The sequence below is a fragment of the Oncorhynchus tshawytscha genome, linkage group LG04, assembly GCF_018296145.1.
Source record: "Oncorhynchus tshawytscha isolate Ot180627B linkage group LG04, Otsh_v2.0, whole genome shotgun sequence".
NCBI classification, from domain to species: Eukaryota; Metazoa; Chordata; class Actinopteri; order Salmoniformes; family Salmonidae; genus Oncorhynchus; species Oncorhynchus tshawytscha.
Window position 1 is genome coordinate 52,348,329 of NC_056432.1, and position 19,921 is coordinate 52,368,249.

General features: G+C 42.3%; 2 protein-coding genes across 3 annotated transcripts; both read right to left on the reverse strand.

Moving 5' to 3' along the window:
• Positions 1-48: 48 nt before the first annotated feature.
• Positions 49-10,272, reverse strand: LOC112248972 (katanin p80 WD40 repeat-containing subunit B1-like). 2 transcript variants are annotated; one of them, XM_042320860.1, is made up of 20 exons: positions 9,974-10,272; positions 9,332-9,467; positions 9,083-9,213; positions 8,826-8,943; positions 7,794-7,894; positions 7,330-7,371; positions 6,896-6,979; positions 6,141-6,256; positions 5,928-5,999; positions 5,652-5,802; positions 5,015-5,199; positions 4,512-4,654; positions 4,325-4,372; positions 3,947-4,014; positions 3,554-3,823; positions 1,696-1,845; positions 1,458-1,534; positions 1,256-1,330; positions 1,056-1,172; positions 49-797 (listed from the first exon to the last, which is right to left on the reverse strand). In XM_042320860.1, the coding sequence occupies exons 2-20, from the start codon at positions 9,369-9,371 to the stop codon at positions 662-664; spliced, it is 2,124 nt and encodes a 707-aa protein (XP_042176794.1). In that variant the 5' UTR covers positions 9,372-9,467; positions 9,974-10,272; the 3' UTR covers positions 49-661. The 2 variants fall into 2 exon arrangements, with proteins under 2 accessions (XP_042176794.1, XP_042176795.1); XM_042320861.1 differs by having other exon boundaries at positions 3,554-3,802; positions 9,974-10,263.
• Positions 10,273-17,056: 6,784 nt separating this feature from the next.
• Positions 17,057-19,477, reverse strand: LOC112249733 (transmembrane protein 208). Its single transcript, XM_024419511.2, has 6 exons — positions 19,281-19,477; positions 18,863-18,958; positions 18,719-18,778; positions 18,392-18,528; positions 18,103-18,187; positions 17,057-17,994 (listed from the first exon to the last, which is right to left on the reverse strand). Exons 1-6 carry the CDS (start codon positions 19,284-19,286, stop codon positions 17,854-17,856), a joined length of 525 nt encoding a protein of 174 aa, XP_024275279.1. The 5' UTR covers positions 19,287-19,477; the 3' UTR covers positions 17,057-17,853.
• Between the last annotated feature and the right edge of the window lie 444 nt (positions 19,478-19,921).

Sequence of the window (19,921 nt, forward strand, 5' to 3'; positions counted from 1 at the left end):
CATCTTAACAAGTGTTGTTCCTTTCAATTCCAGAAACATGCCTACAACTAGACTCCATTCTTTATTTGAAAAACATGTTATTTTAGTGTTAACTACTTTCAAAGAGTGCATCTAGAGTTGACATCTCAGGTACAGAATGTAGAAAATTTAAATAGAAATCACATCGTAAATTAGGCCGGGTTTCAATCCGATCATAGGTTATAGGCTTTTAAAGGCGATTTCTGATTGAGCCGAAATGTGCAGCTTTTACTGTGTAGGATTTCCTTGTGAACATTACCTTTAAAAGCCGCAATGCCTATAACCTACGATCGGATTGACCCTAGTCAGGTCTGTGGAATTAAAGTGTGTGTGCTCGGCCAGTCAAGGTTACAGAGGACATAATTACTCATACACAGACAAATACAGATTAAGGAATCATAAGTGCCCCGTGTTTAAATAGAGCTACGCCCTGAAAACACACCTACACAGTGATCTCTAACATGGACTCATATCCCACCCTGACTCCATTGCTTCAGTCCATCCACAAGCAGTGTGAATCTGTGATTGTCCCTGGATTTACCACTCGGGTGGATGAGAGAATGCAGCCGTCAGTCAGACTTGAGTCCTCACAGCAGTGCTCAGCCATTTGGGGTCTGTGCGTCTCCAGTTGCATAGTCGACTGTCAGTAGTCCAGTGGGGCCATAAGCAGCTGCAGCTCTTTGAAGGCGCTGCCGTGGCGTCCCACCTGGTCGGCCTTGTTCTTCACCACGTTGCTGAGGTTCTTCAGCTGCTTGTAGCATGCCTTGCACTTCTGGTGGCTGAGCTCAAACACAAAAAAAAACATTAACTCACAGTATGCAATGGAAATGGCCTGCCTCACTGTATCGGAGTCTTTCTGCAAGCAATATTGGATGAATTACGGAGCTAGAACCCTTAAGAACAATGTTCTTTAGTGATGGGCTGCATAGTGTCACTCTCCAGGAACAGGATTAGTGACCATTGCATTAATGCACACTTCAGATAGATGGTTAAAAGTTCAAGCCGGTTTAGGTTTCCAAAATGGGGCCTAAACTCACCGTTCCTCCCGTGTTATATCCACTCCAACAGAGGGGGGCGCTGTCAGCGTGTCTGAGATGAGAGGCCAGAAACGCTTCAGGATCAGCTTCAGAGAGGTGCAACCCGTCTGCACGTAACTGACCACACGGGGAGAGACGATGGGTCAACACATTTATACCCAAACATGGATTTGTTATCACTTTCATCTCTGCTGTCTCACCTCTCATACTTGCTTTGCAGCAGCTCTTCAATCTGGGGCAGGATAGAGGTACACAGGTCCAGTTTCCATAGAGACCTGGGGGGGAACAGGTCATGGTACTCACACCAACGCCAAGAGTGACCAGTGAAAGTATATGTGTGGCCTCCTTCGCTAAATAAGATCTGTAGTCTTGTTGTGCGCACGTGTTTCAACATCCACTCACGGTTTGAGGTTAACGATGTTGAGGATGTCCACGACGATAGAGAGATCCTTCATCGACACGGCCGAGTCCAAGGAGGTCTGAAGACAAGAGCAGCAACCACAAACAAACACTGAAGAGGCAGCCAGTAACGTCTCTCCATACTTCATGGCCACAAACAGCTAATCAGTCCAGGATGTTGTCCGAGTTTAACAGGTCATTTATTTCAAGTGATGTCAGCGCGGTCTGTTAAGCGCCATACCTTAACGTCCCCGCTGCCCCACACAGCTCTGATGGTGTCCAGGTTCTTGTGTCGGCTGGTGAGCATCACACACATGGTGTCATGGCCCTTTCTGATCTGGGCCAGAGCCTCGTCATCACCCAGCACACTGGGCCGGTTGTTGCGAGCAGGCTAGGACAGAGATACGCAAACATATATAACCTGGTAAATACACACCCCTGTTCGATCACACCCTAAACCTACATACATTTAGGGGTCAATTCCATTTCTATGCGCATGTGTTTAAAAAATATTTAAGAAGCTGACCATCTTGTTTTTGTAATTGTTTTATGCGTACACAATGTAATTAGGTGATTGGAGCATTTGAGTGAATTTGAAAACTGTACCACTATGGTAGGTTTAATGTTGAGCTGATTTTACATGTTGATCCGTGACTGATATGCATTAAATTACTATTTGTGTCCCATTTCATTCTATGCCCAGTTTATCTTATGGGGCTTGTGGTAGAGACAAAGTCTGAAGTTAAAGACAGTGGAGATGTCAGAGGCTAATAATAGGAGAACTATACTATTCCACTAATCTACTGGCGCCGGCAGCATCATCCAAGTGGGTGCTACTTGTTGGCAGTGAAGGAGTAGCTAGCTAGCGGCCTTTCTACCTACAAAGTCAAGTGGCTAAGCAAAAGGATAGCTGTGAGGACGGCAAGGTGCTCTCCTGAATCATTCCCGACCCGTCTCCTGACCCAATATTCCCCCGCTGACCGTGACCGTCATGCTGCTCCATCCCTGTGACAGTGATTCTGCCTCCCACCACTCGGTGCTACCAAAAGTAGCTGCTTCAGTTCCCATGCCGACTTCCTGACTTTGCTTCAGTAATTATTCTGGCTACTTGTATGTGTATTGTATTGTATTAATACATTGCATGCTTATCGATTTCAGTTATGTATTGAAGGCTATACGAGTGTAATAAAAACATTTAACTTATATACTAAATTCCAATGACATGACAATTCTAGATGGCAAACAATATTTTAATTTCATGACCTCACAAACAAATCTGCTGCTTTGAAACCGTTCCATGGCGATTCTAAACCATAAGAATACATTTTAATGTATAGCAATCTTTGGTTTTGGTGGCAACTTGTTTGTTTTGGTGGCAATTTGTTCCTAATTGACTTGTAATAGTTAAATAAATACATTCAAAATTCAAAAGACAACACGTGCAACCAGCATCTGCTATGTAAGACTGGTAGATTTTTCTCAAAAATCAGCTTCTAGCACCAGCAATTTGACCAGTCTATACCAGATGACAGGAGCATCACTATCTTCCTGGGTACACTCCTCACACAGTAAGTAGTTTGAGGAGCATTGTGCAGGTGGCAAGCCTGAATCTCTGGGAACCCAAGCAGTATGAGCTCAGAAACATAGCAATTATCCGCTGGCACAGCCAGCAACTGCATGAGCTGGAGCAACTCTGCCTGGCCAACTGGCACACAGAGGTGGAGCAACTCTGCCTGGCCAACTGGCACAGAGGTGGAGCAACTCTTCCTGGCCAACTGGCACAGAGGTGGAGTGCAGGGTTTACTTTTACAGTGTGAGAGAGACCCAAGGCAGACTGCTCCTGCTGGCTCTCTGATGTCACTGATCAGAGGAGAAAGACTTGGGTGAGTGAAGAATGAGGGCCTCTACTGTGAATGGACTGTTGAAATAATAAATGACTTAGTACTATTAGAACTAAGATAAGAAAAGATGTGATGAGATTTGTTTTAATTATTCATAAATACATTAGAATTTAACCATACAAATTGTGATGTCTGAGTGAAATTTCTCCATGGTAAATGAAACAAACGTGTGTGTTATGCATGTATATACACACTCACAGGCAGGAAATCTCCCACGTTGAGTCCTATTGGTTCATTCCTGGTGGAGAGGATGACGCTGGGCTGGGGTTTGGCCTTCGCCATAGCAACGACCGGTGGAGGGGCTGGGTGGGGTGCGGGGGGGTGGTTAGAGGTCGGAGGTCGTGTGGTTACCACTGGGATGGGACGGGGCGCCGTGGCGACCATGGTAGGCTCCACCCTCAGGACCGGAGTGGACGATGCCACAGGAAGGTTTAACAACAGGCCGGGCTGCAGTGACACACACACATACTAGAAACAAATCTAACTTATTTACAGAGAATCTCACACTGACAGACAATCCCACATACACACAAGCATGACAAAAAACACAAATCAGTCACACATACAACAGTACAGGTGTAGAGTACAAACCTGCTGTCTGTCAGTCATAGGAGTCATGAACTCCACCAGCCCCTGGTTAGCCCTCACCACAAAACTCTCTGACAAAAAGAGAAAAGAGGGAGAGAGAGAACTTGAATATGAGTGCCGGAGTCTGGTGAAGCGGACCCCACATGCACCTTGACGATGGGGTTTGGAGCCCCAGCTCGACCGGCTGCGCCCTTCACTTCTTTATCCATCTCCCATTCTTTACTTCTAAATAAATATATAAATATTAAAATGCAACAAAACAACTTGAATATGAAACTCAGGACAGCAACACATCTTATACACAACAGATCAATGTGATAGTTTAACCACAAACACAAATGTAATACTGCTCATACTAACGGCTTGGTAGAAGGGACTCACCATCTTCCAAGGGGGCAGGGAAGGGCTCACTCTTTGGGGGGGTGCGAGCTGGAAGGGGGAAACAAGGAATGAAATTCAAGAATGATTAAGACACTGCTAGATGTTAATGTAGTAATACATGCATTCTGCTGTTCGCGTGAACACTGAATTAGATAGCAATTAAACGTAAGGTGTACTATCAGCCTACAGATGGCGCTCTTTGGCTGGAAGATCTCTTTGTAGTCCTCGGGGTTACGGATCTCGGCGGAGGACTCCTTCTCGTCTTCGCTACTGGGGCTCCTCCTCTCCCCCTCGGGGCTGCGGCGGTCTGACTCAGAACTCTGCTTTACCCTGGAGGAGCACACCCCCAATTAGTCTGCTTATTGCCACAACGGAAACTAACGGATGCTGTTTTGATGCAGTATTTGCTATAACATATGCCATTTAGCAACGTGCATACATGTTATATATGAGTGGTCCCTGGGCATGGAAGCCACCTGGCATTGCAAGCACCATGCCTTACCAACTAAGCTACAGACGACCACATGATTTGAACCGCTACAATTTTAAATCAACTCATAAGTGGTTTTGTTGAAAACAGATTCCGTAGCATATAGGGCACAAACACTAAATCCGAGTTTAGTGTGCCCATCTCACGTTAGGGTTCGCTCCATAGAAAGTAGAATAGCGGCGTTTGGAAGTGGGCAGTACCTCTGTGTGCTGCAGGTGGTCAGGGGTCGGTCGTAGTTGCGTCGCAGCGTGGATCCTTTCGGGGAGGGCTCTGTGAGTGGCTGGTCGTCCTGGATTACGCCTTGGATCACAGAGCCAGACTTCTTCACCCGCGTCAAATCCACCACGTAGGACGAAACATTAGTCAGATTGTACGACACGCCAATCTTGGAGAGAGAGATGGGGGGGGACAGTAGAGCAAAAAACACAAGGGGTTGGGTAAAACTAACAGTACCAGTGACAGTAATAAATGTAAATTCATCATGCTGACACCACAGATTCACATAAAGAATCCCTAATAGTCATTTAATAAGATCCCTATGGCTCACACACACGCACGGTTGCAGTAACACAGTAGTTACATAGTAATAGTAACATTAAAAGAGTAACCCCCCTCCCCACCAATTTTTTAAAAATTATAAATAAACACCAACTCTCGCACTTGTCTTTTCCTACTAGCACTGACTTTGCGGAGGAAAAATGTACTTACAAAGGACTGAAATGTGGTTGTCTCACCGAGCCATCTTAAGATGAATGTACCGACTACGTCGTTCTGGTTAAGTGTCCGCTAAATTACTCAAATGTAAAACATTTAAAAAGCAATGCCATTCTCACACACCAGCTGGTGGTTGCAGATAGCCAGGTCTGCCACCTTGCCCCAGCCCACTGGCACCACATCAAAGCAGCGGTTGGGCTCCCAGCCATACACACGGAGAGAGTCCACAGCTCCACTATACAGACAGCAGCCATCCAGGTTAAAGGCCAGACACCTGGAGAGAGAAATGGGGGGGTGTAGGGATAGTTTATATACAGTATAGTGTGTTAGTTGCATCTGAACTTCTAATATCGTGGTGTCCCACCAACCACACTTCTTAATAGTGACGGTAGCCATCACCTGACTGGTCCCATCTCTCCCTCTGAAGAGCCAATCATCTTGAACTTTTCCAGATCCCACAGTTTGATGGTCCTGTAGGGAACAGACATACACAAAGGCATTCCGCTTTAGTAATGGAGTTGAAGCCACCGTAAGCAAATGTTCAGTTACCTCATTCGTATTTATTTACAATATTTCACCCCCCCCCCCCGAGTGTGTGTGTGGATACCATACCGGTCAGAGCTGCCTGACGCTAGCAGATACTCGTTGGGGTGGAACTGGATGATGTTGATGGCTCCGGTGTGTGCTGTAAACTCTGTGATCATCTTCCCTGCAGTCAGGTCCCACAGCTAGGACACACAGGTCAAAGGTCAGAGGGCAATATGAGTTCCTGACTGGCACAGCTAGGAATATTATGACGTTGCCCTTAAGAATCAGGTAAGCTGATATCAGATCTGTGCCTATAGAAGGAGAACTTATATGCAAAGGTGTATAACTACCAAACAGGATCGATGAGTTAGCCAGCTGACTTTGATAAACAACCAGAAGTAACTATTGGTTTTCTGGTTCATTAAGAAAGTTACACTTAGATTTGTGTTTTTGGTTCTTGAGTCAATTAGGCCATGCCCATTTCAAGCTTATTTTCCCAAAAAGTTATTTCAGAATACTTAGGCAAGTTAGCTGTCTAACTCATTAATCCTCTGAACATACGTTTGAGAGTATACAATAGGGCTCTGCAACCCTGTTCCTGGAGAGCTACCCTCCTGTAGGTTTTTGCTCAAGACCCAGTTGTAACTAACCTGACTCAGCTTATCAACCAGCTAATTATTAGAATCAGTTGCGCTAGATTAGGGTTCGAGCAAAAACCTACAGGACGGTAGCTCTCCAGGATCTGGGTTGGAGAGCCCTGGTTTACAAACTGACCACAGTCATGTGAGATGAGAAACATGTGAAAGTAAGCTTCTGACAATGTGTAGGTGGGTTCATGCCTTGATGGTGCTGTCATCACTAGCAGAGGCCAACCATTTCCCATCTGGACTGAAGGCCAGGCACCTCACTGCCTGAGTGTGTCCCTGCACAAACACACACATTATGCCATATGAAATTGATAAACACACATGGGCCCCCCTACTCCTATCCAGACGGTCAGTCCCCAGCCCCTCCCCCCCAGGCCAGACAAGACAGTGTTTGCCGTCTCACTGTAATCCCTGGCTTAGTCCTGCTGCCAGACATAGACACAGTATTAGTGCTGATTAGCAGACCCACTCCCACGGCTAACAAAACAATCAGCCACTGACCAGCCAGCAGGCCGCTCACAGAGAGTGAAGGAGGGGGGGGGGCTTCCTAACCACAAATCTTTAGTCGATAATTAACCTTGGTGCTCTTTAGTTGGGCATGAATTATACACAAGTGCAAGTCTTACCTTGTACCTGAACACACAGCCCTTTCTCCGTACATCCCACAGCTGAAAGAAAAAAAAACTCATTTTAAGCACAGATATCACATAACAATCCACATACAGTACCAGTCCAAAACTTTGGACACTACTCATTCAAGGAATTTTACTTTATTTCACTATTTTCTACATTGTAGAATCTAAATCAGCACTAATTATGTGTGTGCAAAGCTGTCAAGCTGCTACTTTGAAGAATCTCAAATATAAAATGTATTTTGTATCAAATATATTTGTTTAACACTTTTTTTGGTTACTACATGATTCCATGTGTGTTATTTCATAGTTTTGATGTCTTCACTATTATTCTTCAATGTAGAAAATAGTAAAAAGAAAGAAAAACCATGGAATGAGCAGGTGTGTCCAAACTTTTGACCGGTAACCTACATAGTAGAGCTCTTAACAACACTCACTAACGCAGCACACATACACACCTTGATGTTGGTGTCCATGGAACCAGATGCCAGGTATTCCCCAAATGGGTGGAAGTCCAAGCTGCAGATATTGGCCTTGTGTCCCATTAGAGTTCTTAGGACTGGGATAAAAATAGCAAAAAATATTGATATGACATTCTCTGAACAACTGGTAGCCTAGGTCTAGTTGACTCTAGTAGAAACATCTCCACATCCCACACGCCTAACCTCTCCACACACATGTAACAGGTTAAAGGAAATATTCATAGCCTGTTATACATTAAAAAGTATTAGTAAGTTCATAGTATGGGAGGATCTTAAAACATCTAAGGTTAAGAAGATGAATTCAGTATTAGTTGATAGAGATTGATAACATTCATATAATTGTGTTAAAGTTAAAATCTGTCAAAGGGTACGAATTGTGAGAGTAATGTGTAAACGTTATATCGATTACTTTATTTTGTGGTGCCTAAAAGTGTTCATCTGTCATCTACGAAATGATCTTAATCTATGAGCCGGAGATCGATTGCTCTGGTCTCCACCCATATTCCTGGGGAAAATCGCGGTCTTTTCTCATTGAACTAAACGTTGAATTGAGAATACAACACCGTATCACTCTCGTGATTATTTCTCCCCTGTTTTCAGGTACTTTATTGATGATAAAAATAGCAATTTAAATGTTATAACTCACTAACATGTCAAGAGTGTTTAAGGTGTGTCTTAGTAACGTCTTGAGGAAGTTAGAGTTAAGTTTGAAGAGAGTAATATTAGCCCTGCTCGGTTGAAGTGAAGAATAGCATCGTACTGAGAGTAGCTGCCATTTTATGTCGATTGTGAATGAACATGTACGTTGTCAATAAGATATTTTGCTGTGTTATTTGTATAATGGGTTTTCTGTTGTTTTGTAATGTGTTACTTTTGTGAAATGATTGAACTAAACGTTGAATTGAGAATACAACAACGTATCACTCTCGTGATTATTTCTCCCCTGTTTTCAGGGGCATAACACACACACACACACACACACACAATATAGGAGAAATGCAGTCTCACTCTTTGCAGCCTCCAGGTCCCATACGCGCAGTGATCCGGACTGTGAGCCAGCCACCACCTGCTCCTCAGAGTTATTAAACTTTACACACTCCACTGGGTTATTATGTCCTGTCAGACTCTGAGAAAGAGATAGGGAGAGAGGGAGAGAGAGGTGGAAATAAAGAGTTTTAGTGACAGGCAGCATTCACCAGAAATAAGCAGAGATCAAACTGTACACACACACACACTTATTCCCTAATGGTCTCACTAGTCTGTACCATGATGCAGTTGGGTTTGCTGACTGCCCAGATGTTGACTCGGCAGTCCTCTCCCCCAGTGGCTAGCAGACGGCCTGAGTTCTTCCCCAGTGCCAGACACACCACATTACTGGAGTGGGCTACAATCTCCTCTGGAACAGAAAATGATGCACAACACACCATGATTAATCGCTGGGTCAATGAAACTAATAAAATTGTGGGCCTGAATTAAGGTCTTGAAAGGGTGAGTGAAATGGAGACTCGACTCACGTAATCGCCATGATGTTTTGGTGGTGTTGGCCACAGCCATGGTGATTCTTTAGCGTCCAACACTCAACGGAGTGTTGTTATTATTCACACAGAGCTAGCTGGTTCATGTGTGTTGACTGTATGATGAGACCTTTAGCTTCTCTCCAATAAATGAACAAGAGGCAAAGGGAAAATACTTTGTATGACAAATTGTTGATGGTGGCACAACTCATCCGCTTCATGTCCCCTGTCGGCTTCTCTTGAAGCTGAGGGAGGATTATTACAAGCTAGATAGTCGAATATACGCTGTTGGCGCTAGCTAGTTCGCTAGCTAGTTAGCAGGCTTAGTTAACTTAGCTAGCGGGCTATGTATTGTTAGTTAGCTTAAACAAAACAAAGTAACAATTTATTTCGGGCTTCAATTTGGGCAAATGTCAAAGTCATACAAATTCTACTAACTTTTAGCTAGCTAACGTAACTAGTAAACGCCTTTTCGATGGTTAAACAGTTACGTTGAACTTGATTAACGTTAGCTAGCAACTAACTAGCCAGTTAGCTAAATTAGCATAACTTGCTAACGTTAACAGCTCAATTACTACTGTATAGTAGCTACCCAATTAGATTGCTCGTCCTGGGCAGTGCAAAATATAATACAGAACATACCTGCATTTTTTTAGCTAATTGCTAGTAGAACATCTCTAGCTATGATTGGTGAAAAGAGAACGCTTAAGACCGGTATCACTAGCTAGTTGATGTCAACTACGAAATTGCTTTTTTGTCTGGCTCCTTCAGTCCTTGTTGATGTCATGTTTGTGCGGCTGTTTACTATGGAACGCCGACCTCAAACCACACTTGCAGTTTAGCAACTGGGTTTTGCGATGAGATCACTTATTCACTTCCGGATGTCTGAAGTTCAGAGAACAGGGTTGCCAGGTCGAACCAAAATGTATATTCCAATGACTACTCAAAACCCTCACACAAAGCCTGAATCCTAGAACCAGCAAGAGAAGAGTTTTTCCATAACGTTATCGTGCAAATTAAGAAAGAATATCGACGTAACGACGACAGATGACAAATTCGGTTTTCCATCCAAATTATAATTATTGCCAACTAAGGTGACTAATAAAATAATTTGTATATGTTGCAATAGAAAATATAATTCTCCCTTATTTTATACTCGTCACATCGTTTTCCATCAATGGATGTCGATTTAACTTTCATTGTAAATAAATCCCTTATGCGCATGTGCATAACTATAGCTAAATCCAACAGGAGAGTTTGAGGGATGAAAGTTGGACAAAGGATCTCGAGCTCTCTGTGCAAGAAACACTCGGATAACCTTCAAAAGAATGTTAGGCTATTTTCTGGCCATTGTGCCATTATTGTATGGCTGATGTTAAGACTACATACCATTATAAATGGCCAATTAGCTAGATTGATTTGTCATTTCAATAGGCATAGGCTAGGCCTACTACAATCCGGGTTTATGGTTGTAATTCAATTTTGCCATGGTTTGGTTTGCTAGATCCAGGTAGCCTATAGCCCTTGATAGCCTACAGTAGCCTAGGCACGATGTAAAATGAACAATTTAGCAGTTTTTTCAATTCAAATGTACAGACTAATTTTCCACCATAATTTGCCAATAAATTCATAAAAAATCTTACAATGTGATTTTCTGGATTTTTTTCTCATTTTGTTTGTCATAGTTGAAGTGTACCTATGATGAAAATTACAGTCCTCTCTCATCTTTTTAAGTGGGAGAACTTGCACAATTGGTGGCTGACTAAATACTTTTTTGCCCCACTGTATGTTGCCCAATAGCCTGCTAGAATAGGCCACTGAGGATGGGGTCGTAATTTAAATCACAAATAATTTAAATAATATATTAATTATATGGATATTACCTGAATAGGCCTATGCTTATCATCAACAGTCAGGGTTATTTTTTATTTTTTTTACCTGTAGCCTAATCTGACTGTTACCTTCAATTTAATGCATTCTAACAACAGCTGATGCAAATGCGATAGAACTGTGACCATGATCACAATTGATAACTTCCAATTTCATTGACTAAACATGGCCATTAATAATTGCATAGTAACACAACTCTACAACAAATGTATTGTATCAAATGGTAGGCCACAGTAGCCTCAATAGAAATTAATAGGTTACTTAATGGCCAACAGATGTATCCAGGGGCGCAACTTTGGTTTTAGAAGTGGGGGGGACATACATATTTTATCCAGTCGGATAAACACGTCAGACTGCTCGGAGGCATTCGCAATGGCCCTAAAGCACACCTTTGCCTTGTTTTGTATCACATTCCAATGATAAAACTGGGAGGGACAAAAACGCCATTTCAGAATGTGGCCCCATCCCTAGTGAAATTTGCACCCCTGGATGTATCCCTCTCCACATTCAATGTCAGTTTCATTGTAGCCTTTTCCCCATATCAGAAGCACACAAGGGAGTTCCATAACGTCCATTTACAATTTCCACCCGCGCAGCACTCCAGACCCAAGAAGTGAGGATTCGTATAAGGCGCTCTACGTCTTGTCCTTTCCCTGTGCATTGTCACCTTATTTCTTGATGCGCATCAGTTCTAGCGCATTAATATGTTTTATGGAAAGAGGGTTGGAAATATATTTTTCCATAATGACAAATCTAAATAGCCTACCTACAACTGGTAAAAAGTTGTCATGACTGTCTCCTCTCCCTCAAGTGACTCAGCTGCAGCCTCAGGCTCATACACACACCCCTCCGGCCCTCCCCACCACTCAAGCAGCAACAGGCTGCCACACTACCTGATAGTCAGCAGCAGCAGGTCACAGTGAAATATACATTTTTTAAGAAAAATGCCATGACGGCCCTGGTGCGATTTAGAAGTAGCCCAAAAACATGCAACAAATACATTTTCACCCGCTACATGGTTTTCAAAGTAATTTTCGTAGCAGGTTAGGATATCCTTTTCGCAAACCCTAACCCTGTTCAGTCTCCTAACCTGCTACTTCAGTATCGAAGTGGCGTTAAGTGTGTTTCCCCAAAGTTCAGACCAGATTCCTGTTCAAACTCTGAACAGAGGAAGAGGTCCATAGAAATAGAAATACAGGGATTGTACAAAAATGTTTACAATCTCTTTTTGAATTGGAAGCATTGTGAAGCAAGCTCCATTAAAGCGGCAATCTGCCATTGAAACAATAAGAGGGCAACCCACCTGCTTCGGTAAAAAGTTGAGGGATGGGCCTGGAGAAATGTAGCCACTCTCAAATTCATATACAGAGCTATGGATGCAAGGACTGAGCATTCATGATATCAAAATTATAGTCTTAACCATGCTTTGAGGCTATATAGTGTTTGTTTACAAACATTGGCGTAAAACAAAGTTATATTTTGGGTTCGAATGTGACTTAGTTGAACTAAGTTCACGAGGCATTTAGAAGTTACATTCTTCAAAAATCAATAGGTACACATCATTCATTTAAGAGTCCAAAAATGGATGTAGCAACCGCCTTTAAGGTCACATGACCATAAAAGTCCCCCGAATATTAAAACTTGAACGTTAAAGTTTTACAATAAGTTTGATTTGAAATCTTGAAAAGGTTATTTTAATATACATTTATTGAAAACAAACAATATACTTGTTAAATCGTTGTGAAAAATCAAATGACATAAAATGACAGGTTATTGTTTATATACTGAAATCAATTTAATAATGTGTACATTAAGACTTTGTAGCAATAGTATCTAGGCTTACATACAGTACCAGCCAAAAGTTGACACCTACTCATTCCAGGGTTTTTCTGTATTTATCCATTGTAGAATAATAGTGAAAACATCAAAACTGTGAAATAACACACGTGGAATCATGTAGTAACCAAAAAAAAGTGTTAAATCAAAATACATTTTATATTTGAGATTCTTCACAGTAGCCACCCTTTGCCTTGATGACAGCTTTGCACACTCTTGGCATTCTCTCAACCAGCTTCATGAGGTAGTCACCTGGAATGCATTTCAATTAACAGGTGTTATTTTCATTTGTGGAATTTCTTTCCTTCTTAATGTGTTTGAGCCAATCAGTTGTGTTGTGACAAGGTAGGGGGGGATATACAGCAGATAGCCCTATTTGGTAACATACCAAGTCTATATTATGGCAAGAACAGCTCAAATAAGCAAAGAGAAATGACAGTCCATAATTACTTTAAGACATGAAGGTCAGTCAACACAGAACATTTCAAGAACGTTCAAAGTTTCTTCAAGTGCAGTCGCAAAAACCATCAAGCGCTATGATGAAACTGGCTCTAATGAGCACCGCCACAGGACAGGAAGACCCAGTTACCTCTGCTGCAGAGGATAAGCTCATTAGAGTTAACTGCACCTCAGATTACAAACCCAAAAAAAGCTTCACCGTGTTCAATTAACAGACACATCAACATCAACTGTTCAGAAAAGACTGTGTAAAATCAGACCTTCATGGTCCAATTGCTGCAAAGAAACCACTACTAAAGGGACACCAATTATAAGGAGTGACTTGCTTAGGCCAAGAAACAAGAGCAATGGACATTAGACGGGTCAGATGACCTGGCCTCCACAATCACCCGACCTCAACCCAATTGAGATGGTTTGGGATGAGTTGGCCCACAGAGTGAAGGAAAAGCAGCCAACAAGTGCTCAACATACGTAGGAACTCCTTCAAGACTGTTGGAAAAACCTTCCTCGTGAAGCTGGTTGAGAAAATGCCAACATGTGCAAAGCTGTCAAGGCAGAGGGTGGCTACTTTGAAGAATATAAAATATGTTAATATGTTTAACACTTTTTGGGTTACTACATGATTCCATGTGTATTTCATAGTTTGTCTTCACTATTATTCTACAATGTAGAAAACAGTAAAAATAAAAACCCTGGAATGAGTAGGCGTGTCCAAATTTTTGACTGGTACTGTGTTGGCTGATTATAAAAAGGCAGACATTTCTGAAGAAATCAGCCACCATGTTACCCCTGCTTTGACATGCTTCCATTGTGTAGGCATATTGAATCATACAAGTTGCTGCCAACTAACTACCAGTGCATCAATATATACTTCCATCTCATTTGTGTATTATTCAAACATGATTTTGGCAAAGCAAGGACAGCAGTCATAGGTCATTGTCCCATTCCTAGCACCTTGTCTATGCTCATCAATGACTCAGGCAATAACTCACTCACTGGGGAAGCATTAGCTACAGGAAGCTGTTTTCTACAATCTACCCTCCATCACGCCCCTTTGAGGATCTGAGATGACAGTTATCATATCTGCATTTTGATGGCTACACATCAAAAGGTATACTAAAGTGCCTTCAGAAAGTATTCATACCCCTTGACTTATTCCACATTTTGTTGTGTTACAGCCGGAATTCAAAATGGAACAAAATCTATTTAATCCCTCTCATCCATCTACTGTACACATATACCTTTTGACCCCATAATGACAAAGTGAAAGCAGGTTTAGACATTTTTGCAAATGCATTGAAAATTAAATATTCATACCCCTGGGTCAATACTTCGTAGAAGCACCTTTGGGAGAGATTACAGCTGTGAGTATTTCTGGGTAAGTCTCTAAGAGCTTTCCACCCCTGGATCGTGCAAAGTTTGCCCACCATTATTATTTTTTTAATTCTAAAAGCTCGGTCAATTTTTTGTTGATAATTGCTAGACATTCGACAACCATTTTCAGGTACTGCCATAGATGTTCAAGTAGATTTAAGTCCAAACTAACTCAGCCACTCAGGAACATTCACGGTCTTCTTGTTAAGCAACTCCAGTGTATATTTGGCCTTGCGTTTCAGATTATTATCCTGCTGAAAGGTGAATTCATCTAACAGCGTCTGGTGGAAAGCAGACTGAACCAGGTTGTCCTCTAGGACTTTGCTTAGCTACATTCCATTCCCAAACACAACACATTGACTTTATTTAGGACAAAAAAAATTGCTCTGCCACATTGTTTGCATTATTATTTTAGTACCTTGTTGCAAACATGTTTTAGAATATTTTTTATTCTGTACAGGCTTCCTTCTTTTCACTGTCAATTTGGTTAGTATTGTGGAGTAACTACAATGTTGTAAACATTTGCCCATCTACAAATAGCCACCCTTCTTTGCGAGGCATTAGAAAACCTCCCTGGACTTTGTGGTTGAATCAGTGTTTGAAAATCACTGCTTGACTGAGGGACCTTACAGATAATTGTATATGTGGGGTACAGAGATGCAAGGTAGTCTTTCTAAAATCATGTTAAACACTATTATTGCCCACAGAATGAGTCCATGCAACTTATGTGATTTGTTAAAGCACAGAATTATTTGGGCTTGCCATAAAAGGGGTTGAATAATTAACTTAATGCCATGTTGACATTGTGGGGTATCATGTGTAGGCCAGTGACAAAATCTCTATTTAAATCTATTTTAAATTCAGGCTGTATCAACAAAAATGTGGAAAAAGTCTGAAAAGGTCTGAATACTTTCTGAAGGCACTACATTTCCTATTGCTTATTTATGCTGTGAAGAAATGCACTTGAAATGTTAAAAAATGTATGTACATGATTGTTATTGTTTGTAATCAAATCATTTTTAAGCATTGTGAAGGATGGGAGCGATAACAATGATTAGGGCCGAGATACAACCTGATAGCGGATTTAGACAATGTGTCATTTATACTGAACAAAAATATAAACGCAACATGCAACCATTTCAAAGATTTTACTGAGTTACAGTTCATATAAGGAAATCAGTCAACTGAAATAAATTAATTAGGCCCCCAATCTTAGGATTTCACATGACCTGGGAATACAGATATGCATCTGTTGGCCCCAGATGCCTTAAAATAAAAATGTAGGGGAGTGGATCAGAAAACCAGTCAGTATCTGGTGTGACCACCGTTTGCCTCATGCAGCGCGACACATCTCCTTCGCATAGAGTTGATCAGGCTGTTGATTGTGGCCTGTGGAATGTTGTCCCACTCCTCTGTAATGGCTGTGCGAAGTTGCTAGATATTGGTGTAAACTGGAACATGCCGTCGTACACGTCGATCCAGGGCATCCCAGACATGCTCAACAGGTGACATATCTGGTGAGTATGCAGGCCATGGGAGAACGGGGACATTTTCAGCTTCCAGAAATTGTGTACAGATCCTTGCAACATGGGGCCGTGCATTATCATGCTGAAACATGAGGTGACGGCAGTGGATGAATGGCATGACAATGGGCCTCAGGATCTTGTTACGGCATCTCTATGCATTCCAATTGCCCTTGATAAAATGCAATTGTGTTTGTTGTCCGGAGCTTATGCCTGCCCATACCATAACCCCACCATGGGGCACTCTGTTCACAACGTTAACATCAGCAAATCACTCGCCCACATGAAGCCATACACGTGGTCTGCGGTTGTGAGGCCAGTTGGACGTACTGCCAAATTCTCTAAAATGATGGAGGCCTCTTATGGTAGAGAAATGAACATTCAATTCTGGTGGACATTCCTGCAGTCGGCATGCCAATTGCATGCTCCCTCAAAACTTGAGACATCTGTGACAAAACTACACATTTTAGAGTGGCCTTTTATTGTCCCCAGCACAAGGTGCACCGGGGTAATGATCCTGCTGTTCAATCAGCTTCTTGATATGCCACACCTGTCAGGTGGATGGATTATATAAGCAAATGTTGACTGATAGGGATGTAAACAAATTTGTGCACAACATTTAAGAGAAATAAGCTTTTTGTGCATATGGAACATTTCTGGGATATTTTATTTCACCTCATGAAACATGGGACCAACACGTTACATGTTGTGTTATTTTTGTTCAGTGTAAAAGTCCTTTCCGATTGAACCAACATATGCAGCATTAACAGTGAATGTAGTCTCCGCGAGAACATTGCCTTTAAACTGTGCATTGCAGACAAAGCACAATCCGATTTAATTTTGACCTTCGTCACATATGCCCAATTCCAAACCAACACCAAGCACCTAACCCTATGCACCGCATGTAGATCTGAAATAAATATCTGTGAAAGTTAGGTAATAGTTCCCCCATGGTCTAGATTAGCACCTAGATGGTAGTGGCTAGTGGTCTATTTGGAATTGGGCATGAGCGTGTGATCTGATGAGCATAGTCTAAAATAAAAGATCTGCCATAGGGTAAGATCACCACATCCTTTTCACTAGTTCAGATGAAATTGGTGTGATACATAGACCTAGATTATGAACAATTGGATGTAAACAAATTACAGGCCAAGGTATATGACAACATGTACTGGTGACGAGATCATCAGCCCAACAAGGACGATTTCCTCTCCAGATGTGAGGAAAAAGGATAATGATAGAGGGGAGAGGAAGAATTCGAAGGATGGAGGGATAGGGAGAGAGGAAAACCAGATAACCCACAGGGTTCAGTTGAATTCTTTATCCATACCTGGATGTCTGTGTACACATCAAAAGTTCCTCCTGAATAACTTAACTGTAGAGTTCCTGGCTATACTTAGATTCATTCTGTGTATAGAAATACTACGGCAGTCTGCCAAGTTAGAATCTCTTCATCTGTCTGCGCTCCTGTCGTCTCTGCTTCTTCTCATTCACCTCCTCTGGGGCTGCACCAGGGGTCTCGGCCGAAAACCAGGGGCCTAGGAAGTTCACCCACAGCAGGAACATTGCTCGGGCCGGGGCCTGACACACACACACACATATTGATTAAAAGATCAACGAGGGCCATGAGAAAGGGAAATTAAACAACCAAAAGAGAGAGCGTACAACAAGTACGGGATAAACTCTTACCAGCAGCCAAAGGTACCAGAAGCAGGAGGAGATGGTGCTGAGCACTTGTAATATAGCAGTTAGCAGGATAACATCCTTCAGATGCCTATAATGACAAAGAATCCATCATAATGCACCACACTACCACTATAGCTTTGAGAGATCTACCTCTGAAGGGAGATAAGGGCACCATTGTTACATGCATGTTGAACATGCTGTAATACTCACCAATTTGCTCTCACACACACACTGTATGTTCGCACACTCATGTTCACGGAAACAAACAGACGCCTGCAGTGTGAGCACTCACTCTGCCATCCCCTGCTCCATGTTCAGATCTATTCCACCGTCGAGCAGACTCCCATCCTCACCAAACACTGCTTGGGCCATGGCAGACATGGCGCGGTAACTGCCCACACACACTGCCAGGGCAAACACCAGCGCAAACTACATGGGTGGGAGAAGGAGATGGAGGAAGGAAGAAGAGAGACAGGGGGAATGAGAGCAGAGGGAGAAACCAAGAAGAGGAAAGAATAAAGTAGAGCGTTAGTAATCCCCAATCGTCCCCGTTTCAGTTTTACTGCTCAACAGTAGAGGAGCTATCAATGTCAATAACATACAGAGTGAACTCACTCACCCATGTCCAAAACGTTGAAGAGCTATAGAAGACCAAGAGGTTTAACGCAGTGTATATCGCCTGGGAGAGAAACAAGTGTCAGGTGTTGTACTAGTCCCAATTTCCATTCAAAAGGTAACATTGAAAAGGAAGATGGTGTCTTACGTTGGCTCCCAAGATTACTCTGGTGTAGAACTTGAGTGTCGCCTCATTCTCCTCGTAGATTTGCTTCTTGCCTTTAGTTCCGACCTTACCTTTGGGCTGTGTGCATTATAAAAGGTGGGCTGTTAGTGTAGTCAACTTTGCATGGACTTCAGAAGTAAGATAGCTTACCAGCAATTAACCTACTAGCATCAATATGGAGACAGGCTGTGTAGGGTTTGTTAACTAACGTTGGCTCAAAGTAATTAATAGGCTTTGATACACATTCGTTCCCCATTCTAATAAATTAATTAGTCGATAGGTACACATAACTGAAGGTGAATTAGTTAATGTGGTGTTATAAAGCATAGGAGACTCGTTATCCTATGCGGTCAGCTTGTCTTCCCAACCTGAAACATAAGCAGATCAAAGATCCACCTACCGCCATTAGTTCCCCAAACCTGTGCTGCTGCTTTTTTCACGTACGCGAAGTAGGTCCTTTTTTGACATCGACTTGTACAGTATTGAGCAATTTGGATGGACTGTTATACCAAACACAGGCTTGAAGTTCAACTGTAACGAGATCTCAATGAAGGTAACACATCTGCATTTAAGAATTATACTTCCGGCGCAGGTAAGACGTCACTAATTTAAATGTGTTTGAACTTTGCAAAATGACTTTGTTGCCATCTTGCGTCGTGAACGTGAATGCATTCAACTACAGTGGTTGTTGTTGTCGCACAATTTTTGTAATTTACAAATATAACAATAGGCCGACTCAACCAGAACCATTTTGACAGTCATGCCTGACAATAACTATATAGATTAAAAATAAAACATAAGCAAATCAACCATATAAACCTGCTTCAAATATGGGGCCATGTAGATGGTGATCATGAGATCAGCTCCAACCATACCAGCAGTGTGCAGTGGAAGAGCAGTTCACTGGGCTCCTTTCCTGAAGAGTTCAGTATTACTGCACTCTGTCCTGTTAGGTTAGGTCTGACTGGTTCGAAAGTGTATTTCCATATATTCACCACTTGAGGTCACCAACTCATAAGACAATCTTTGAATTGTCACATT